The sequence below is a fragment of the Amblyraja radiata genome, chromosome 1 (genome assembly GCF_010909765.2).
Source record: "Amblyraja radiata isolate CabotCenter1 chromosome 1, sAmbRad1.1.pri, whole genome shotgun sequence".
Lineage (NCBI taxonomy): Eukaryota > Metazoa > Chordata > Chondrichthyes > Rajiformes > Rajidae > Amblyraja > Amblyraja radiata.
This window is the reverse complement of record NC_045956.1, coordinates 30,562,077-30,578,694: the sequence shown is the minus strand read 5'-3', so window position 1 is coordinate 30,578,694 and position 16,618 is coordinate 30,562,077. Positions and strand designations below refer to the sequence as shown.

The 16,618-nt window shown below is 42.3% G+C and overlaps 1 protein-coding gene and 1 non-coding gene across 2 annotated transcripts in view; one reads left to right on the top strand and one right to left on the bottom strand.

The window, feature by feature from the left end:
- The window catches only part of LOC116985621 (solute carrier family 2, facilitated glucose transporter member 9-like), a 210,570-nt gene that overhangs the window by 50,472 nt on the left and 143,480 nt on the right, over positions 1-16,618 (top strand). Inside the window, exon 4 of the mRNA XM_033040892.1 lies at positions 567-727. Coding sequence (XP_032896783.1) covers positions 567-727 — 161 coding nt within the window. The remainder of the gene's footprint in view (positions 1-566; positions 728-16,618) is intronic.
- LOC116983652 lies at positions 12,980-13,108 on the bottom strand. Its single transcript, XR_004414775.1, has one exon. It is a non-coding gene; the product is annotated as a U6atac minor spliceosomal RNA (small nuclear RNA).

The window sequence follows — 16,618 nt, the reverse complement described above, 5'->3', positions numbered from 1 at the left end:
GTAATCATGTATAGTCCTTCCTCTGACAGGATAGCCCACAACAAAAAAGCTTTTCACTGTACCTTGGTACATGTGACAATAAACTAAACCAAAACAAACTGTTGGTAAAAATTCTGTCAGATTTGCATTTAAAATAGTTATTTAAAAAATTGGGGGTTTTGGGCTCCCGATAAATGTGATTTAAGGGCCTGCCCCACCCACATGGGCGTCATTTGCGCGTCATGCAGGTGGTGCGCGAAGATTTTGTGAATCCCAAAATCCTGGGGTGCCGCGTGCAACACTGCCTACGTCACCATGCACCATGCGCTCGTAATGCGCACCATGCGCGCATCATGTGTCGTTACGCGTAAATGATGTCGTGTAAATGACGCGCAAATGATGCCCAAGTGGGACAGGCCCTTTAATCGTTCTTGGAAATTTACCAAATCAATATCTTGTATGGTTAGAGTGCCTAATTGCAGATTTATAATATTTATTCACAAGAAATATAGAAAAATCCTTGTTGTTGATTTAATTTGTTGTGTGATTTTTGATACAGTTAGTAATTTATTTATTTTCTTTTTCAGTATATTAAAAGATTTTGCAATGAATCGTGGATAAAGCACTATGGAACAGCACTAGAAGCTAAATCGTTAACTCTTCTCTGGTCACTAATAGTCTCCATCTCTGCCATTGGTGGCCTGTTTGGTGCATTCATAGTGACCTTTTTATTAAATTGTCTGGGCAGGTATGTAGTCATAGTAAAATGAGTCATAAATGACACACACTTTGCTTTTTGATGTATCTATTATAAATGCATTCTCCTAAACTATTTGCAACTCGTTAAACTTTTCTTTGTGTGTTTATTGAAAAATGTGGGTGTGTCTATATTGAATGAGCCAGTGAATCAGACAATGAAACAATAGTGGTCGAAACACCCTTAAGCTGAGAAATAGATCATTGATCTGTTGCATAGAGTCAGAAAGTCAGACAGTGTGGAAACGGGCCCTTCCGCCCAATTTGCAAACATGTCCCATCGACACTAGTCCCATCTGCCTGCATTTGACTCATGTTCCTCTAAATCGTTCCTATTCATGTACCTGCCTAAATGTTTCTTAAATGTTATGATAGTACCTGCCTCAACTACCTCCTCCGGCAGTTCGTTCCACACACCCACCACCATTTGTGTAAAATAAGTTACCTTTCCTTCCCCCCTCACCTTAAACCTATGCCCTCTGGTTCTTGATTCCCCTACTCTGGGCAAGAAACTCTGTGCATCTACCCAACCTAATCCTCTCATGATTTTGTACACCACTATAAGATCACCCCTCATCCTCCTGCTCTCCAAGGAATAGAGTCTTAGCCTGCTCAACCTCTGCCTATAGCTCAGGCCCCCCGAGCCCTGGCAACATCCTCATATGTCTTCTCTGTACCCTTTCCATCTTTTCTATAACATGTTGCCGAAAACTGAACACAATACTCGAAATGTGGCCTCACCAACGTCTTATATAACTGCAACATGACCTCCCAACTTCTATACTCAATACACTAACTGATGAAGGCCAATGTGGCGAAAACCTTTTTGACCTCCTTATCTACCTGTGATGCATTTTCAAGGAATGATGTACCTGCACTGTGCCTTGAAAGTGATCCTAGGTCCCTCTATAGTACTATAGCTCTATAGTACTTCCCAGAGCCCTGTTATTCATTGTGTTGGACATACCTATGTTTGGCTTCCAAAAATGCAGTACCTCTCATTTCTCTGTATTAAATTCCATCAATCATTCCACAGCCCACCTGCCCAACCGATCAAGATCCTGCTGCAATTTTTGACACCCATCTCTACCATCTGCAATACCACCCAATTTTGTGTCATCTGCAAACTTGCTCATCTTGCCATGTACATCCTCATCCAAAATACTGATATAGACGACAACCAACAATGGGCCCAGCACCGAACCCTGAGACACACCACTAGTCACTGGCCTCCAGTCCGAAAAGCAACCTTCCACCATCAGTCTGAAGAAGGGTCTCAACCCGATGGGTCTCGTCAACCATTCCTTCTCTCCAGAGATGCTGCCTGTCCCGCTGAGTTACTCCAGCATTTTGTGTCTATCTCCCACCATCACTCTCTGTTTCCTTCCATGAAGCCAATTCCTATCTATTCAATTGAATCTCCTTGCATCCCATGCGATCAAACCTGGCCTGCAAATAAGTTTCATTTTTCCACTGGACCCTTCAGCCATTTTAGTAACTTTTACAATACAATGAAGCATTTAACTGAATAATTCCAGAGTTTGTCCTATGACCTTGAGAGATAGGTCAAGCAAAAAAAACAACATATTATTAGTGGAAGTTTGATGTATATTGAAATGTATATTGTTTCTTTCAGAACTTTGGTACGCTCCAATATGTTTTCCAGTCAGGTTGTTTGTTTTTTGTGGTGTCTTTATGATTATACATGTAGTTATGCCATAACGCGATAAACCTTGTGTAAAGAATGTTGCATTATAACAGAACGATAGGATATGATACAACTTTATTTATCCTGTTCTGCCAATAGTCATAAGATACAGTTAAGAACAGGCTTTAGTTACCTTCAAAGCAGAGATTTATACAAGTTTCCTGATCGCAATCATGGTATAATCAATGAGGCACATGTAATGCAAATAGCAAAGTCTGAAGAAGGGTCCCGAGCAGAAACGTTACCCATTTCCTTCTCTCCAGAGCAGCTGCCTCTCATGCTGAGTTATTCCAGCATTTTGTGTCTACCTTCGATTTCAATCAGCATCTGCAGTTCTTTCCCACACAAGCTCCCATCAATCTGTAAACCATCACTCGCATAACAACCAATTGGTTTTCTGGAAATGCATTTTTAGCAGAACTACCTATAATATGAATGTGATACCAAATTAAATGCTTTGCACAGAGCAGTCTAAGGAAGGGTTCTGGCCTGATACTGGTAAAGCCTGATAAAGGGAATGGTATGTTAGCTTTCATAGCAAAAGGATTTGAGTATAGGAGCAGGGAGGTTCTACTGCAGTTGTACAGGGTCTTGGTGAGACCACACCTGGTGTATTGCGTACAGTTTTGGTCTCCAAATCTGAGGAAGGACATTATTGCCATAGAGGGAGTGCAGAGAAGGTTCACCAGACTGATTCCTGGGATGTCAGGACTGTCTTATGAAGAAAGACTGGATAGACTTGGTTTATACTCTCTAGAATTTAGGAGATTGAGAGGGGATCTTATAGAAACTTACAAAATTCTTAAGGGGTTGGACAGGCTAGATGCAGGAAGATTGCTCCCGATGTTGGGGAAGTCCAGGACAAGGGGTCACAGCTTAAGGATAAGGGGGAAATCCTTTAAAACCGAGATGAGAAGAACTTTTTTCACACAGAGAGTGGTGAATCTCTGGAACTCTCTGCCACAGAGGGTAGTCGAGGCCAGTTCATTGGCTATATTTAAGAGGGAGTTAGATGTGGCCCTTGTGGCTAAGGGGATCAGAGGGTATGGAGAGAAGGCAGGTACGGGATACTGAGTTGGATGATCAGCCATGATCATATTGAATGGCGGTGCAGGCTCGAAGGGCCGAATGGCCTACTCCTGCACCTAATTTCTATGTTTCTATGTTTCTATACATCACTATCCAGGTTCTCCAGTGATGCTGCCTGACCTGCATTTATAGTCATAGGGTGACACAGTGTGGAAACAGGCCCTTCGGCCCAACTTGCCCACACCAGCCAACATGTCACAGCTACATCAATATATATCCTTTTAATTAATTTAATTTGCTTTCTGATTTTTGATTGTTTAAATTACATTACACTTAAGGTTTAAAAGATTTAAAAATGCATTAATTAGTCATAGAGTCATAAAGTGATACAGTGTGGAAACAGGCCCTTCGGCCCAACTTGCCCACACTGGCCAACATGTCCCAGCTACACTAGTCCCACATGCCTGCGCTTGGTCCTTGAATTTGAAACTTGCATTCATTGTTTTATTCATTTTAGTAATCTTTGAATGAATTATTCTGAAATTTGATGCTATTCAACGACGAAACCCACGACAGCTTAGACTACCAGCAAAGCTGTGGGGCATGGTTTTTAGTTTAGTTTAGAGATACAGCGTGGAAACAGACCCTTTGGCCCACCAAATCCGCATCGACCAGCGATCCCCGCACACTAACACCACCCTACACGCATTAGGGACAATTTACACCTACACCAAGCCAATTAACTTACAGACCTGTACATTTTTGGTGTGTGGGAAGAAACCAAAGTTCCTGGAGAAAACCCACGGGGAGAACGTACAAACTCCATATAGACATCACCCGTAATCGGGATCGAACCCGGACAGGAACTCTACCGCTGTGCCACCGTGCCACCCCGGCCTAGTGTGCCCAGGCTTGGCTAGTTGTCAGACTTTGTTTCTCAGCCCTTGTCCCACCCATATACGTAGCAGTTTTACATCGCACTGAGGCCTGCTGGCAACATGGGGCCTTGTCATTTTGGATTAGCGTGGCATTTATTAACAAGTCTAAAGAATGTATGTCTGTGTGGTATCTACTTTAGCAAATTGCAGCTGGTAGCAAGTTGTGGTCTTATAAGGTCAATATCTCAGCTTGCCAGAGGGAATTTTGAACTTGTCATCCCTTGAATGTTGTCATTCCATGATTGGTTTCTCGCTGCAGCATCCCAAGGGTACCTCAAAGCCTCAAATGTTAGACTGCGTTTCTTTGCCTTCAAAAAGCTTCTGGCATATCTCTGTCACATCGTGTCCTTTGTGTGACATGTTTAATTCAGCCCCCTTTATCCACTGGTCCAGGGGAGATAAGATGGCACTATTCAAACAATAGTAACATCTCCCAGAGTGTTGACTGTCAAATGAATTTCTTTTAAATTGTAGTTGCTGGAAATTTAGTTTAGTTTATTTTATTTTAGAGATACAGCGCGGAAACAGGTCCTCCCGCCCACCGAGTCCGCGCTGACCAGCGACCCCCGCACACTAACGCTATCATGCGCACACTAGGGACAATTTACATTTATACCAATCAGTCTGAAGAAGGGTCTCGACCCGAAACATTACCCATTCCTTCTCTCCAGAGATGCTGCCTGCCCTGCTGAGTTACTCCAGCATTTTGTGTCTATCTTCGGTTTATAACAAGCCAATGAACCAACAAACTTGTACTCTTTGGAGTGCAGGCGGAAACTGGAGATCCTGGAGAAAACCCACGCAGGTCATGGGAAGAACGTACAGACAGCACCCATAGTCAGGATCGAACCCGGGTCTCTGGCACTGTAAGGCTGCAACTCTACTACTTCGCCATCATGCCGCCCCGAAATGTGAAATTTAAACAAATAACTGGGGACACACAGCAAGTGGCGAGCAGAGCAGGTCAAAGGACGACAGATGGCACAATGGGCTAAGTGTTCGGCTGGCAGCCTGAAGGTGGCCGGTTCGAATCCTGCTTGGAGTGTGTACTGTCGTTGTGTCCTTGGGCAAGACACTTCACCTACCTTTGCCTGGGACTAGAGATGGAAATTAGCTACTGATTGGCTACAATCACGCATATTTACATGCAAACGTTAATTAATATGCACTGTCCCTATAAACAAAATATTATTATTATTCTTCCAGTTCTGAGAAAGAGCCTTCAGCCTTAAACATTAACTGTTTCCCCTTCCACAGATGCTGCCTGACCTGCAGAGAGCTACCTGTACTTATTTTTGTTTTTACTTCAATATTCTTCCAATGCTCGATTGTGATAATTCATAATATTCCTCTTTGCTCTGCTTCTTTTTTCATTGATCAAACATTGAACCTTTCCTCAGGACGGTGATAAAATGTGTCGCGCACGCCTCTCTTTTTGTTGGTTTCACCAACACAACAACACTGATTTTTTTTTCATGTTTTGTATGACACTAAAAATAATTCAACTGCATTGCATTCTGCTAATTGTATTGTAATTCAGATTTATTTGCAAGCCCAATAATGAAACAATATTTTTAACCTATTCCATTGTTATTATTATACTAGACTATATTATTATACATTCTCACACGGGAGGGCTGGTCCCCCAACGCAATATTCCACCTCTCCACCAATTCCAATATTCCACTACTCACGCATAGCCCCCAACTGCGCATGCGCGGCTGACGGGTTCCCGTTGTGATGCCCCTGATCTCCCCTCCTCCCCTCACCCCCTCCCCAATCCGCCCCTTGCACTTCTACCCCCCCTCCCACCCACTCACTCCATCCCCCCCCTCCCACCCACTCACTCCATCCCCCCCTTGCCGTACCCACTCAGCCACGGCCTGTGGACTCACAGTACTCAGCCACGGGCTGTGGACTCACAGTACACTCAGCCACGGCTTGTGGACTCACAGTTCACTCAGCCACGGCTTGTGGATTCACAGTTCACTCATCCATGGCTTGTGGACTCACAGTTCACTCAGCCATGGCTTGTGGACTCACAGTTCAGTCACTCACAGCTTGTGGACTCACAATTCACTCGGGGGGGGGGGTGCAGGGGAGTGGGGAGTTTTGGGGAGGGGGAGTGTAGGGGAGGGGGTGTTGTGGGGTAGGGGAGGGCCTGTATGTGGGAGGGGGGATGTGTGGTGGGGGGAGGGGGTGTGGGAGGGGAGTGCGGGGGTGTGGGAGTGGGAGGGTGTGTGGGAGTGGGGAGGGGGGTTGGTGTGGGGGGGTAGTGTGGGGGAGCCGGGGGTGTTGATGGGGGAGAGTGGGTGGTGTGGGGGGTGTGAGGGTGGTGTGGGGGGCATGGGGTGGTGTGAGGAGGGAGGGGGTGGCGGGGGGGGGGGGGTCGTGTGGCGGCGGAGGGGGTGTGTAGGCTCAGTGGCTCCCGGCCTCGGCTCCGACCGCACTCACCATGAGAAGATAGATTTGACCAGTGCGTGCGTATGGGTTCTCACAAGTAAATCACACTTGGAAAGGAGAGTGTACACTATTTTATTGGTGCAAGTCTGCGGTAAAAAAAAGCAAGTTGGCTTTTGATATGTAGTGCAAAACAATTTCATGTTCTGCGATCCATCATTGATACCAGAAAGGCTGACATTGAAGTGATTAGGAATGTCAAATTGGATGATTGCATGTCTTGTCTGATTGTCACTTAAAAATGTAAGGGGAATATACAATGACGGAATGGAAACAAGTTCTAATTTTGTTCTATTGGATGACGTTTGATTGATGTTGGCATGAGATAGCTGCAGGGCAGAAAATGCAAATAGTAGACAATTATGCATCGGTTTGTGCAATGAAGATTTCAGCTGCTCAGTCATTTGTTTCTTTTGGTGATAATCGGCCAGAGCTGACAAATCTGTAGCCATGTACCATAGTGTTCTCTAAATATATCTGCATGTCTCTATTGATACTTTGACAATTATTTTTTTTTAAGTCTATATCTTTACGAATATAATTGGCACTGCTCAAGTGGCACTTCCTCATTATAACAGGTTGAACACCTGAATAAGCTGGTTACAGGGTTCATGTTTTCTAACCTAATCAATACTCTGTAATTGATTTGCTTTTAACTTTTGCCTCTAGTTAATGTTTAGATGTTGTTCTCGAGGAATTGGATACATCCCCGAGTTGGGCCCCATCATGTTTGTGGTTTACATCAAGGATTTAGATGAGAATGTACAAGGCATGATTAACAAATTTGCAGATGACACTAAAGTGGGTGGCCTCATAGTTGGCGAAGATAGTTATCAACAATTGTAGCAGGATCTTGATCAGTTGGGCAGGTGGGCTGAGGAATGGTTAATAGAGTTTAATATTGATAAGAGCAGTGGACTCTCTCTAGTGGCGGCATGCTGTAAGGTTGCATATATCTTGCTCCCTTAACTTTTAACCCCTTGCTACCACTCTTTCAATATTACTTGATTTCAAGACACGGAATAACCTCTTTTAAAGTGTTGCTAACACTTTTATACATTTCAACCGTGTAAAGAATGAAAACAAGAGGAAACAAACTTCTCCAAAGAAGGATCGTGGTGAAGGTGCGGCGTCCAGTACCTTAGAAGCAATATCCAAAATGAGTGAAGAAATAGATAGAAGATTCTGTGGTTTGGAAGAAATGATGAAAGGAGTTTGGAGCAAATTGAAGGAAGTTCAAGACAAGCTGATGGTGTTACAAGATGAATCTCGTGAACAGAAGGAACAAATTGCTAATTTGCTAATCTTGGGTCAAGAAAGAGATGCGAAGATTGAAACACTGGAACGGAAAATGTCTGAAAACTCCCGGGCGCTCGAGCAATACAAGACTAAAAACATGGACCTGGAGAGTAGAAGCCGTCGGCAGAATCTGCGAATTGTTGGTTTGCCTGAAGGTTGGGAAGGTGACAATGTTATAAATTATGTCTCTAGAATGCTAAAGGAGACTTTCGACATCGAGCATTTTGGAAATCTTTCAATTTTGGATAATGCACAGAGTTGGGAAATAACCCGGTTTCAAAGATAAACCGAGACATCTGATTTTTCGGTTCCACTTTTTGCAGATGTCCTCCGAGCAGCAAAAAAGTCGGGCATGGTTGAATTTGAAGAATGCAAGTTTCGGATTCTTCCTGACTACAGCCGTGAGCTTATGTGACTAAGATTGCCTTTATAGAAGGTAATGTCTGAGTTATTTAAGAAGCAGCTATACCCTACCCAGCCAGACTGCGAATACGACTCCCTGATGGTAACAGCCGATTCTTTAACAATCTGCAAGACGCTTTCTGGAGGCTTATTAAGATCTTGCCGGTATCCCTTGAACTTACAATTTACTGAGCAGTTTATACACAGCTCTCGACAACTCTGGTACTGCGGGTGGACAATGATTAATGCCCCCACCCCCCCCCCCCCCCAAAGCCATGACGGGGAGTTGCTGATAGCTGGTTGAGTTACAATCTGAGATTTATTGCTCCTAATTTGACAATACAACACTTTGTAAATGACTAAGAATTTAACCGGATGAGTTATTCTTTATTACTTTTTAGATTTTTAGAATGATGGTATCATATCATAACTTTTAAGTTCTCTAAGATATTGTTAATTTCTTTTTTTTTCTTTTTTTTTCCTTCTGTTTTTTTTTGTTGTTTTTGGGATACTAATGTGATGGATTACCTTAACTTTTAAGATCTTCTTTGTTAGTTCTTCCACTTTCAAAATGTCTTCTGAAGGGTTTCTCTTCCTTTCTTTGTATAAACAATGTAAAGCAGTTCTTGTTTTTCACAGCTAGCATGTACTTTTTAACCATAATATCAATTTTTTTGGCTATTGAGTGGTAAATATAACTTGCTTCTACTTTTGGAGCTGCTACTAGAGAGAGACGGGGCAGTTTCGGGTTTTGCGTGGGTGGGGACTTGCTTTTAGTTTAGTTTTTTCGATCTGTGCTGTATTAGAACTACAAAAATGCCTGAAATGTTGTAACTTCCGGCTCCGCATTAGATTTTTTTCCTTCCAGTATCATGAACTACTATGGTCTACGAAATTAATCCTCTACATTCCACATGATTTTTACAAGCAACATGGATAAAGTTATTAACTTTCTCTCATGGAATGCTAATGGTTTGAACCACCCCATTAAAAGGAATATTTTTTTTAAAGTTCTTCGTAGACTAAATGCTCAGATTATCTTTGTTCAGGAAACTCATGTAAGGACGAATGATAATCAACGTTTCTTTAAGTTTTGAGGAGGACAGCAGTTTCATTCAAATTCACAGGCGAAAGTGAAAGGAGTATCTATTTTTATTGACTTCTCAATCTCGTTTGTTCATTATGAAACAATTTCTGATCCATATGGTAGATTTTTGATGATCACTGGTGTTCTTCATAACCAAAAAGTTGTTATGGTGTATGTTTATGCACCTAATATTGATCAGCCTGAGTTTTTTAAACAGTTAATCGCATCCTTTCCTAATCTAAATGAATATCTTTTGATACTGGGTGGAGATTTTATCTGCTGTTTGAATCGCTCGATGGACAGATCTGCATCTAATCATGCGCTTCCAAATAAATCCGCTAGTTTTATCAACTCTTTTTTACTTGACTCTGGAATGTTAGAAGTCTGGAGATTCCTACACCCAAATGACAAAGAATTTTCTTTTTTCTCTCATGTATATCATAGTTACTCCAGGATTGACTACTTTATAATAGTAAGATTAAACGAGAACTTACCAGTTTGAAGTTTGATCTTTATTTTATGAGGAGTTACGATGAGCGATTACGTGAAGAAGCCCCGCCAGTCCGCATGCGCGTCAATCTTCAAAGCAGCGGTGTGAAATCACAGATAACAGTAGTTGAAGTAACATAGTAAGACTTAGAGAAGACTAGAACTACCGAGTGATCTTTATGAGAGAGGGTAGGAGCAGTGGGCATGTAATCGCTCATCGTAACTCCTCATAAAATAAAGATCAAACTTCAAACTGGTAAGTTCTCGTTTAATCTTACTATTTTACTTCGGAGTCACGTGAGTGATTCCTTGAAGATTTCAAAGCTCTGTGATTTCATGCCGTGAGAAACAAGTCTACACAACCACAACTGCTTCATTGACAGATGAGGGAAACATTCATAATGAATAAATAATAGTAACTCCTCTCATCCGGGAGTAAACTAACCACTGAACCTAAAATAGAGTTGGCAAATACCCCTGGTCTGGCAATAGGTTATTATGAAATGTTCAGAAAGTTTGTTCATTCGACCATCCTGCAGTCGCTAGGATGTGGTCCTACGGAACGTACATAACCTTTGCTGCTGATGTTGTAGCAGCCCTGGTGGAGTGAGATTTGAAAAATATCAGTATCTACTCCTGCATGAGCCAAACCCCGTTTTAACCACCTGGAGATGGTCTGAACCAATACCTTTTTATAACGTTTTTGTAATTAACAAACATTACTAGTTCAGAGCCTCTAAGGCTCTTTGTGACATTGACGTATTTTTGTATATGTGTGACCATACATAACCGAAGGTCCATGGGGTATGCCATGAAACTAGTTTGAGACCTCATGTCTGCTCTGCTTAACTAAGCATTAAAATATAATATTATTTGCAGATGTAACCATCCTGTCCAGTCACAATATGTAGTGATTGAACCCGTTGCGCTGAGACCAGCACCATGAGGATAACTACCTTATGAGAGCCGAGCCAAAGCTAAGGATGTAGCTGGAGTGGAGCCCCTTGGTAAAATAGTGTTAATACCATGTCAATATCCCATACTGCCCTGTGCTTGTCCTGGGAGAACTTGTGTGAAAGATATCCTTTATAAACTCTGGATCAGAGGGTGAAACCCGACAGAGTGAGTCCTGTTTGCTGCAGCAAAGATGATGGGAAGACACGTTGGACACAGTTAATGGTCTTCTAACTTAATTTATTGTCAAAGACCCATTTGAAACGAACTCCAAGATGTCAGTTATCTGTACCGTATTAGATGTAACATTAGCATTCAAACAAAACGCTTCCCATCTCCTGAAGAGGAAATGTAATGCTTATCTTTTTTGGTGCTATCCCTGCACTCTGCAATGAGCACAAATATGGATCGGTCTGAGAATCCGAGCCGCAAGAGCAGTCTACTCCGAATCTATAAGTCAATAAATTGATTTAATCATGCAGAGGCTGGTTTCCCGAGCTACAGGCTGAACCAGCAAAGTTTTACGTTTAGAATAACCGTAAAAGGTTGTATTATTATTCCCGACAAAAGCGGGATGCATGGCTGCATAGGCCAGTCAGACAGAACGACAACCTAAAGCGGGATCTTGCTGACTTTATTGCAAGACCCGACTGATGAGACAAAATGGAGGGAGACAAAAATAACTTCCTTCTCCTTGAAGCGAGAATTCAAGTGGCCACTGTTATGCCACATATTTTTGCAACTGGTAAATGAGCCTGGAAACAAACTTATTGATATTCGGTGTTCCATTGAGCCATAATTTCATTAAATACTTAATGATCCAACACCTATTTTGTGTTGTCATTGATTGTACGTGATGATATTCTAACGCAAAATGAAATTAAGTAAATTATTACAGGATATTCTGACTTGATTGCACACATGTGACTAACATATGCCACCACCATAGTGTATCAACTCAACGTTGAACTTGCAGATTATGCATATTCGCTCAATAACCCTTTAACCTATAGAATGCACCTAGTGTCGATAGGTAGTAAGTTACCAACTGAATAATTGTTAACTCATGCAAATCTCCTCCTTCTCCGAACTAGAGATGGCATTCAGAATTTTCCACCTTCGAGCCTCATCAGTTTATAATATAACTGAAATTTTACTGACCAGACTACTGGGGTAATGCTGAATACTGTTCGTCCACCATTATGACTTTGGTAGCTTCAGCTGGTAATAGCATAATGTCTGTCACAAAGCCCTACATGGCACTTGAGAGATTACTACTTTGCATGATGTAAGCTCCCCTACTTGCACAGCTGAATCACATACTACATTGCCAATTACACTTGATGAATAGAAGGCTGCTTTATCACAACAAGATTGTTACAGGCTCCTATTGATTCTAATCTCTTACCCCAGCGCGGAGTCACAGGCTAATTAATAGTTAAAGGTAAATCCCAATGATGAACAAATCTAGTTGGTCTCACCTTAATTTTCTTAAACATAGTTTGAGGCTGAAACAGTTGATTTTAGCAACATACAGTGTTAGAATATCCTCCAGACAAGACATAACAAATGTTTTTGAGCTCTGAGCAGTCCAAGCATCGGTTTTAGTAATCTGGTAAATAACCTGGGAACTGAAGTTAACCAATTTTGCAATGTTTTTATCATTGCCCTTATCCAGATAAATTTCAAATATTTCCGGTGATCTCTGTAAATGGGAGCATCCTATGGAAATCAGATGCAAAGTTTCCTATTCGGAAAAATATATACTGCACATGTGAGTTAAACGACATTCTGCATCTTTCACAATGAACAGGCCACGCCTGCCAATTCCGTACCTGCTCTAGCCACAACTCTGGCCCAAATTCCGAACCTGTCTTGAAAATTCCGTGCTTGGAACCCTAGTTTTGTGCAGTTTTTTACATAGTTAGATGCCACAACCATTTGTGTGCTGTAAGGCCACTTGGGCCCCTTCCATCCTTATCAAGGAATTCTACTTTCATACAACACATAAACTAAACACATGTTATCATTATCATTTGTACAAAAAAACAAGTGTAAATATTACCAACTTGTAGATGGTCCGATATTTTACCCCCTGAGGCCGACTTGGGCCTCGGCTTAAAGACCTCTGACCAGCTTTCATGCTGCCACCATCTTTAGTAACGCCAATGGAGGCGTGGGGTGTGTTGTCGCCGCAACGATGAAGCTTTGCTCGTCGTTGGTACCTCGATTGGTCCGACAGCTTTTGCTTCCTCATCCTGGTTTTACCTGTTGAATAGGTCTTACCTGAAGAGAAGATTCGGCGGCTGGTCTTTAATGTCACCCCTGATAGCGCTGTTCATTTCCGGCACTTATAGCATGAGGGAAACTCTGGCCCCTTACGGGTATCCTGCCACCTTCGTTTGCGAGGACTCTCTTGAATCCATACTCATGTGCTCCAGTACGTTCCACGGACATACTTTAGAATTTGAAGTCAGTTACCCACTGACCACTCGCACTCCCATCCACAGAGAGGGAGATTCGTAGACAGCCCTGAACATGTGCTGCCGCAGGCCCCTGCCTCATGGTATGCTCATCAGCTATACCTTTGGGATCTCGGAGTCGGAACAAAACTGACTCCGTGTGCTCACCTCCTCCAAGAGGGAGATATCATGCAGACCTTCTACAGGTGCTGCTGCCACATGCCCCTGAGGAGACCCGCGGATATAAAGTTCCTCTTGCTGGAGCATCTTCTCTGGACAGCCCTGAAACGGGTGCTGTCGCCACGGACTCCCAAGGAGACCCAGGCCGATAGCTCCCTCCTTTGGAGCGTACCATTGTGGAGCAACCTGTCCATCAGGCGCTCCATGTGGGCCAAAACATCTGAAGACGCTACCCATTGAAGGAGGGGAACCATCCTGGCCCGACTCCCCGAGTCCCCAGGCCTGACCGACTCATTGTTAGATTCACCTCCTTTCATGGGCACACCATTGGTCTGGGACCCGCTGACCGCACCGTCACAACTCTGGTAGAGTCACCGCTCCTGGACTTATCTCCTCCACGGGAACCACAGCGGTCTGGAAGCTGCTGACTAAACTGTCAGCGACTCTGGTGCCGATACCGCTGCTGGATTCACCCCTTCCACGGGAACCACGGTAGCGAACCCGACGGCCCGCCGGTTACCCACGCTACCACGGTGCTGACCGGAGTGTCAATTCCCCACGGCCCATAACCGGTTTCCCGCGGCCCGTCTGGACTTCGCCCCAACATATCCAGCAGGAAACCTCTTATAAAAAGAGATTCCTGCAAGAAACACACAACCTGGTAAAGAATACAAAACTTACCTGCAGGTTTAAACTTACCGCTGGCAGGAGCGACGCGCCTGCCAGTCCGGTGCTTCACCATGCGAACGACGTAATGACGCGCATGCGGACTGGCGAGGCTTCTTCACGGACTCACTGACGTGACTCCAAAATAAAATAGATTCCCGGCTAGTTTCATCAGTCACTGCGTGTGAGTATGATGCAATTGCTATTTCTGATCACGCACCATTGAAACTATCAATCAAACTATCTGATTCCAAGTTTAATGCTAAACAATGGCGATTTAATACTAACTTGTTTCAAGATCGAAATTTTGTTAATTTTATTAAAGATCAGATTGCCTTCTTCTTCTTAACAAATTCTACTGAAGTAATATCCAATAGTGTAGTCTGGGATGCTTTTAAGGCATATATTCGTGGAAAATTATTCCATTCTCCGTGGGATTAAAAAAACAAACTAAAAATGAAATACGTATATTGGCTGATGAGATTAAAGAGATTGATTAAAAATATTCAAAAGCTCCTAGTTTAGAGCTCTATAAGAACTTCAATTGAGACATGATTTGTTATTAGTATCACCAATTGAGAATCAGCTACTTAAAACCAAAAGTCAATTTTATATACATGGTGATAAATCTGGCAAATTAATTGCCAATCAGTTGAAAGCGGTGTCGGCCAAATGTCAGATTATTAAAGTGAGTAAACGGGATGGTACACTGACAGTAGATCATGATGAAATTAATAAATCCTTTCAGGAATTTTATACCTCCCTATACCAATCAGAATTTCCTACTGATTCCAATATAATGCATGAGTTTTTAAAGAAACTGAATTTGCCAAATTTACCACATAATGAGTCTCTGTTGTTAGACGAACCCATAACGGAGGAAGAAATACAGAAAGCAATCCTTTCAATGAATTCTGGTAAAGCTCCCGGTTTAGATGGGTATACAGTGGAATTTTTAAAGTATTTTTCAAGTTTACTGTCTCCCTGGCTATGCAAGGTTTTTAAAGAAGCCTTTTTAATGAATATATTACCACAATCCTTTTATGAAACATCTATCTCTTTAATTCTTAAAAAAGATAAAGACCCTACTGAAGTGACATCATATAGACCAATATCACTGTTAAATGTAGATTCCAAAATTCTTTCAAAAATATTAGCTATGAGATTGGAAAATATTTTACCGCAAATTATTTCTGAAGATCAGACAGGTTTTATTAAAAATCGTTATTCATACTTTAATGTTAGGAGATTAATGAATATTGTATATACAGTCAAATAAAACTCCAGAATGTGTCATGTCACTAGATGCTGAGAAGGCATTTGATAGAGTAGGGAATACTTATTCAATACACTTGAAAAATTAAAGATTGGTCCAAAATTTATCTCTTAGATCAAGCTGATATATCATAATAATAATAATAATGGATGGGATTTATATAGCGCCTTTCTAGAATACTCAAGGCGCTTTACATCGCATTATTCATACACTCCTCAGTCACACTCGGTGGTGGTGAGCTACTTCTGTAGCCACAGCTGCCCTGGGGCAGACTGACGGAAGCGTGGCTGCTAATCTGCGCCTACGGCCCCTCCGACCACCACCAATCACTCACACACATTCACACACAGGCAAAGGTGGGTGAAGTGTCTTGCCCAAGGACACAACGACAGTATGCACTCCAAGCGGGATTCGAACCGGCTACCTTCCGGTCGCCAGCCGAACACTTAGCCCATTGTGCCATCTGTCGTCCCACTTTATCATATACCTCAAGCTTCTGTACTTACCAATAATCAGAGATCCCCTTTCATTAGGCTCTTTCGAGGTACTAGACAGGGCTGTCCTTTAAGTCCTTTACTGTTTGATATCGCTCTGGAACCTTTGGCCACCGTTATTAGGGATTCCCCCAATATATTTGGTATTGTCTGTGGGAATAAGACATATAAGCTATCTCTTTATGCAGATGATGTGTTATTATTTATCTCTAACCCTGAGAAATATATTCCTGCAATAGTAGCTCTACTTAATCAATTTAGTAGTTTTTCTGGTTATAAACTAAATCTTAGTAAGAGTGAGCTTTTTCCATTAAACAATCAAATTTCGAATTATGAACGTTTTCCATTTAGATTGAATACGGACTGTTTTACTTATTAAGGCATTATGATTACCAATAAACAAGGATCTATTTAAAGCCAATTTTATGCCATTAATTGA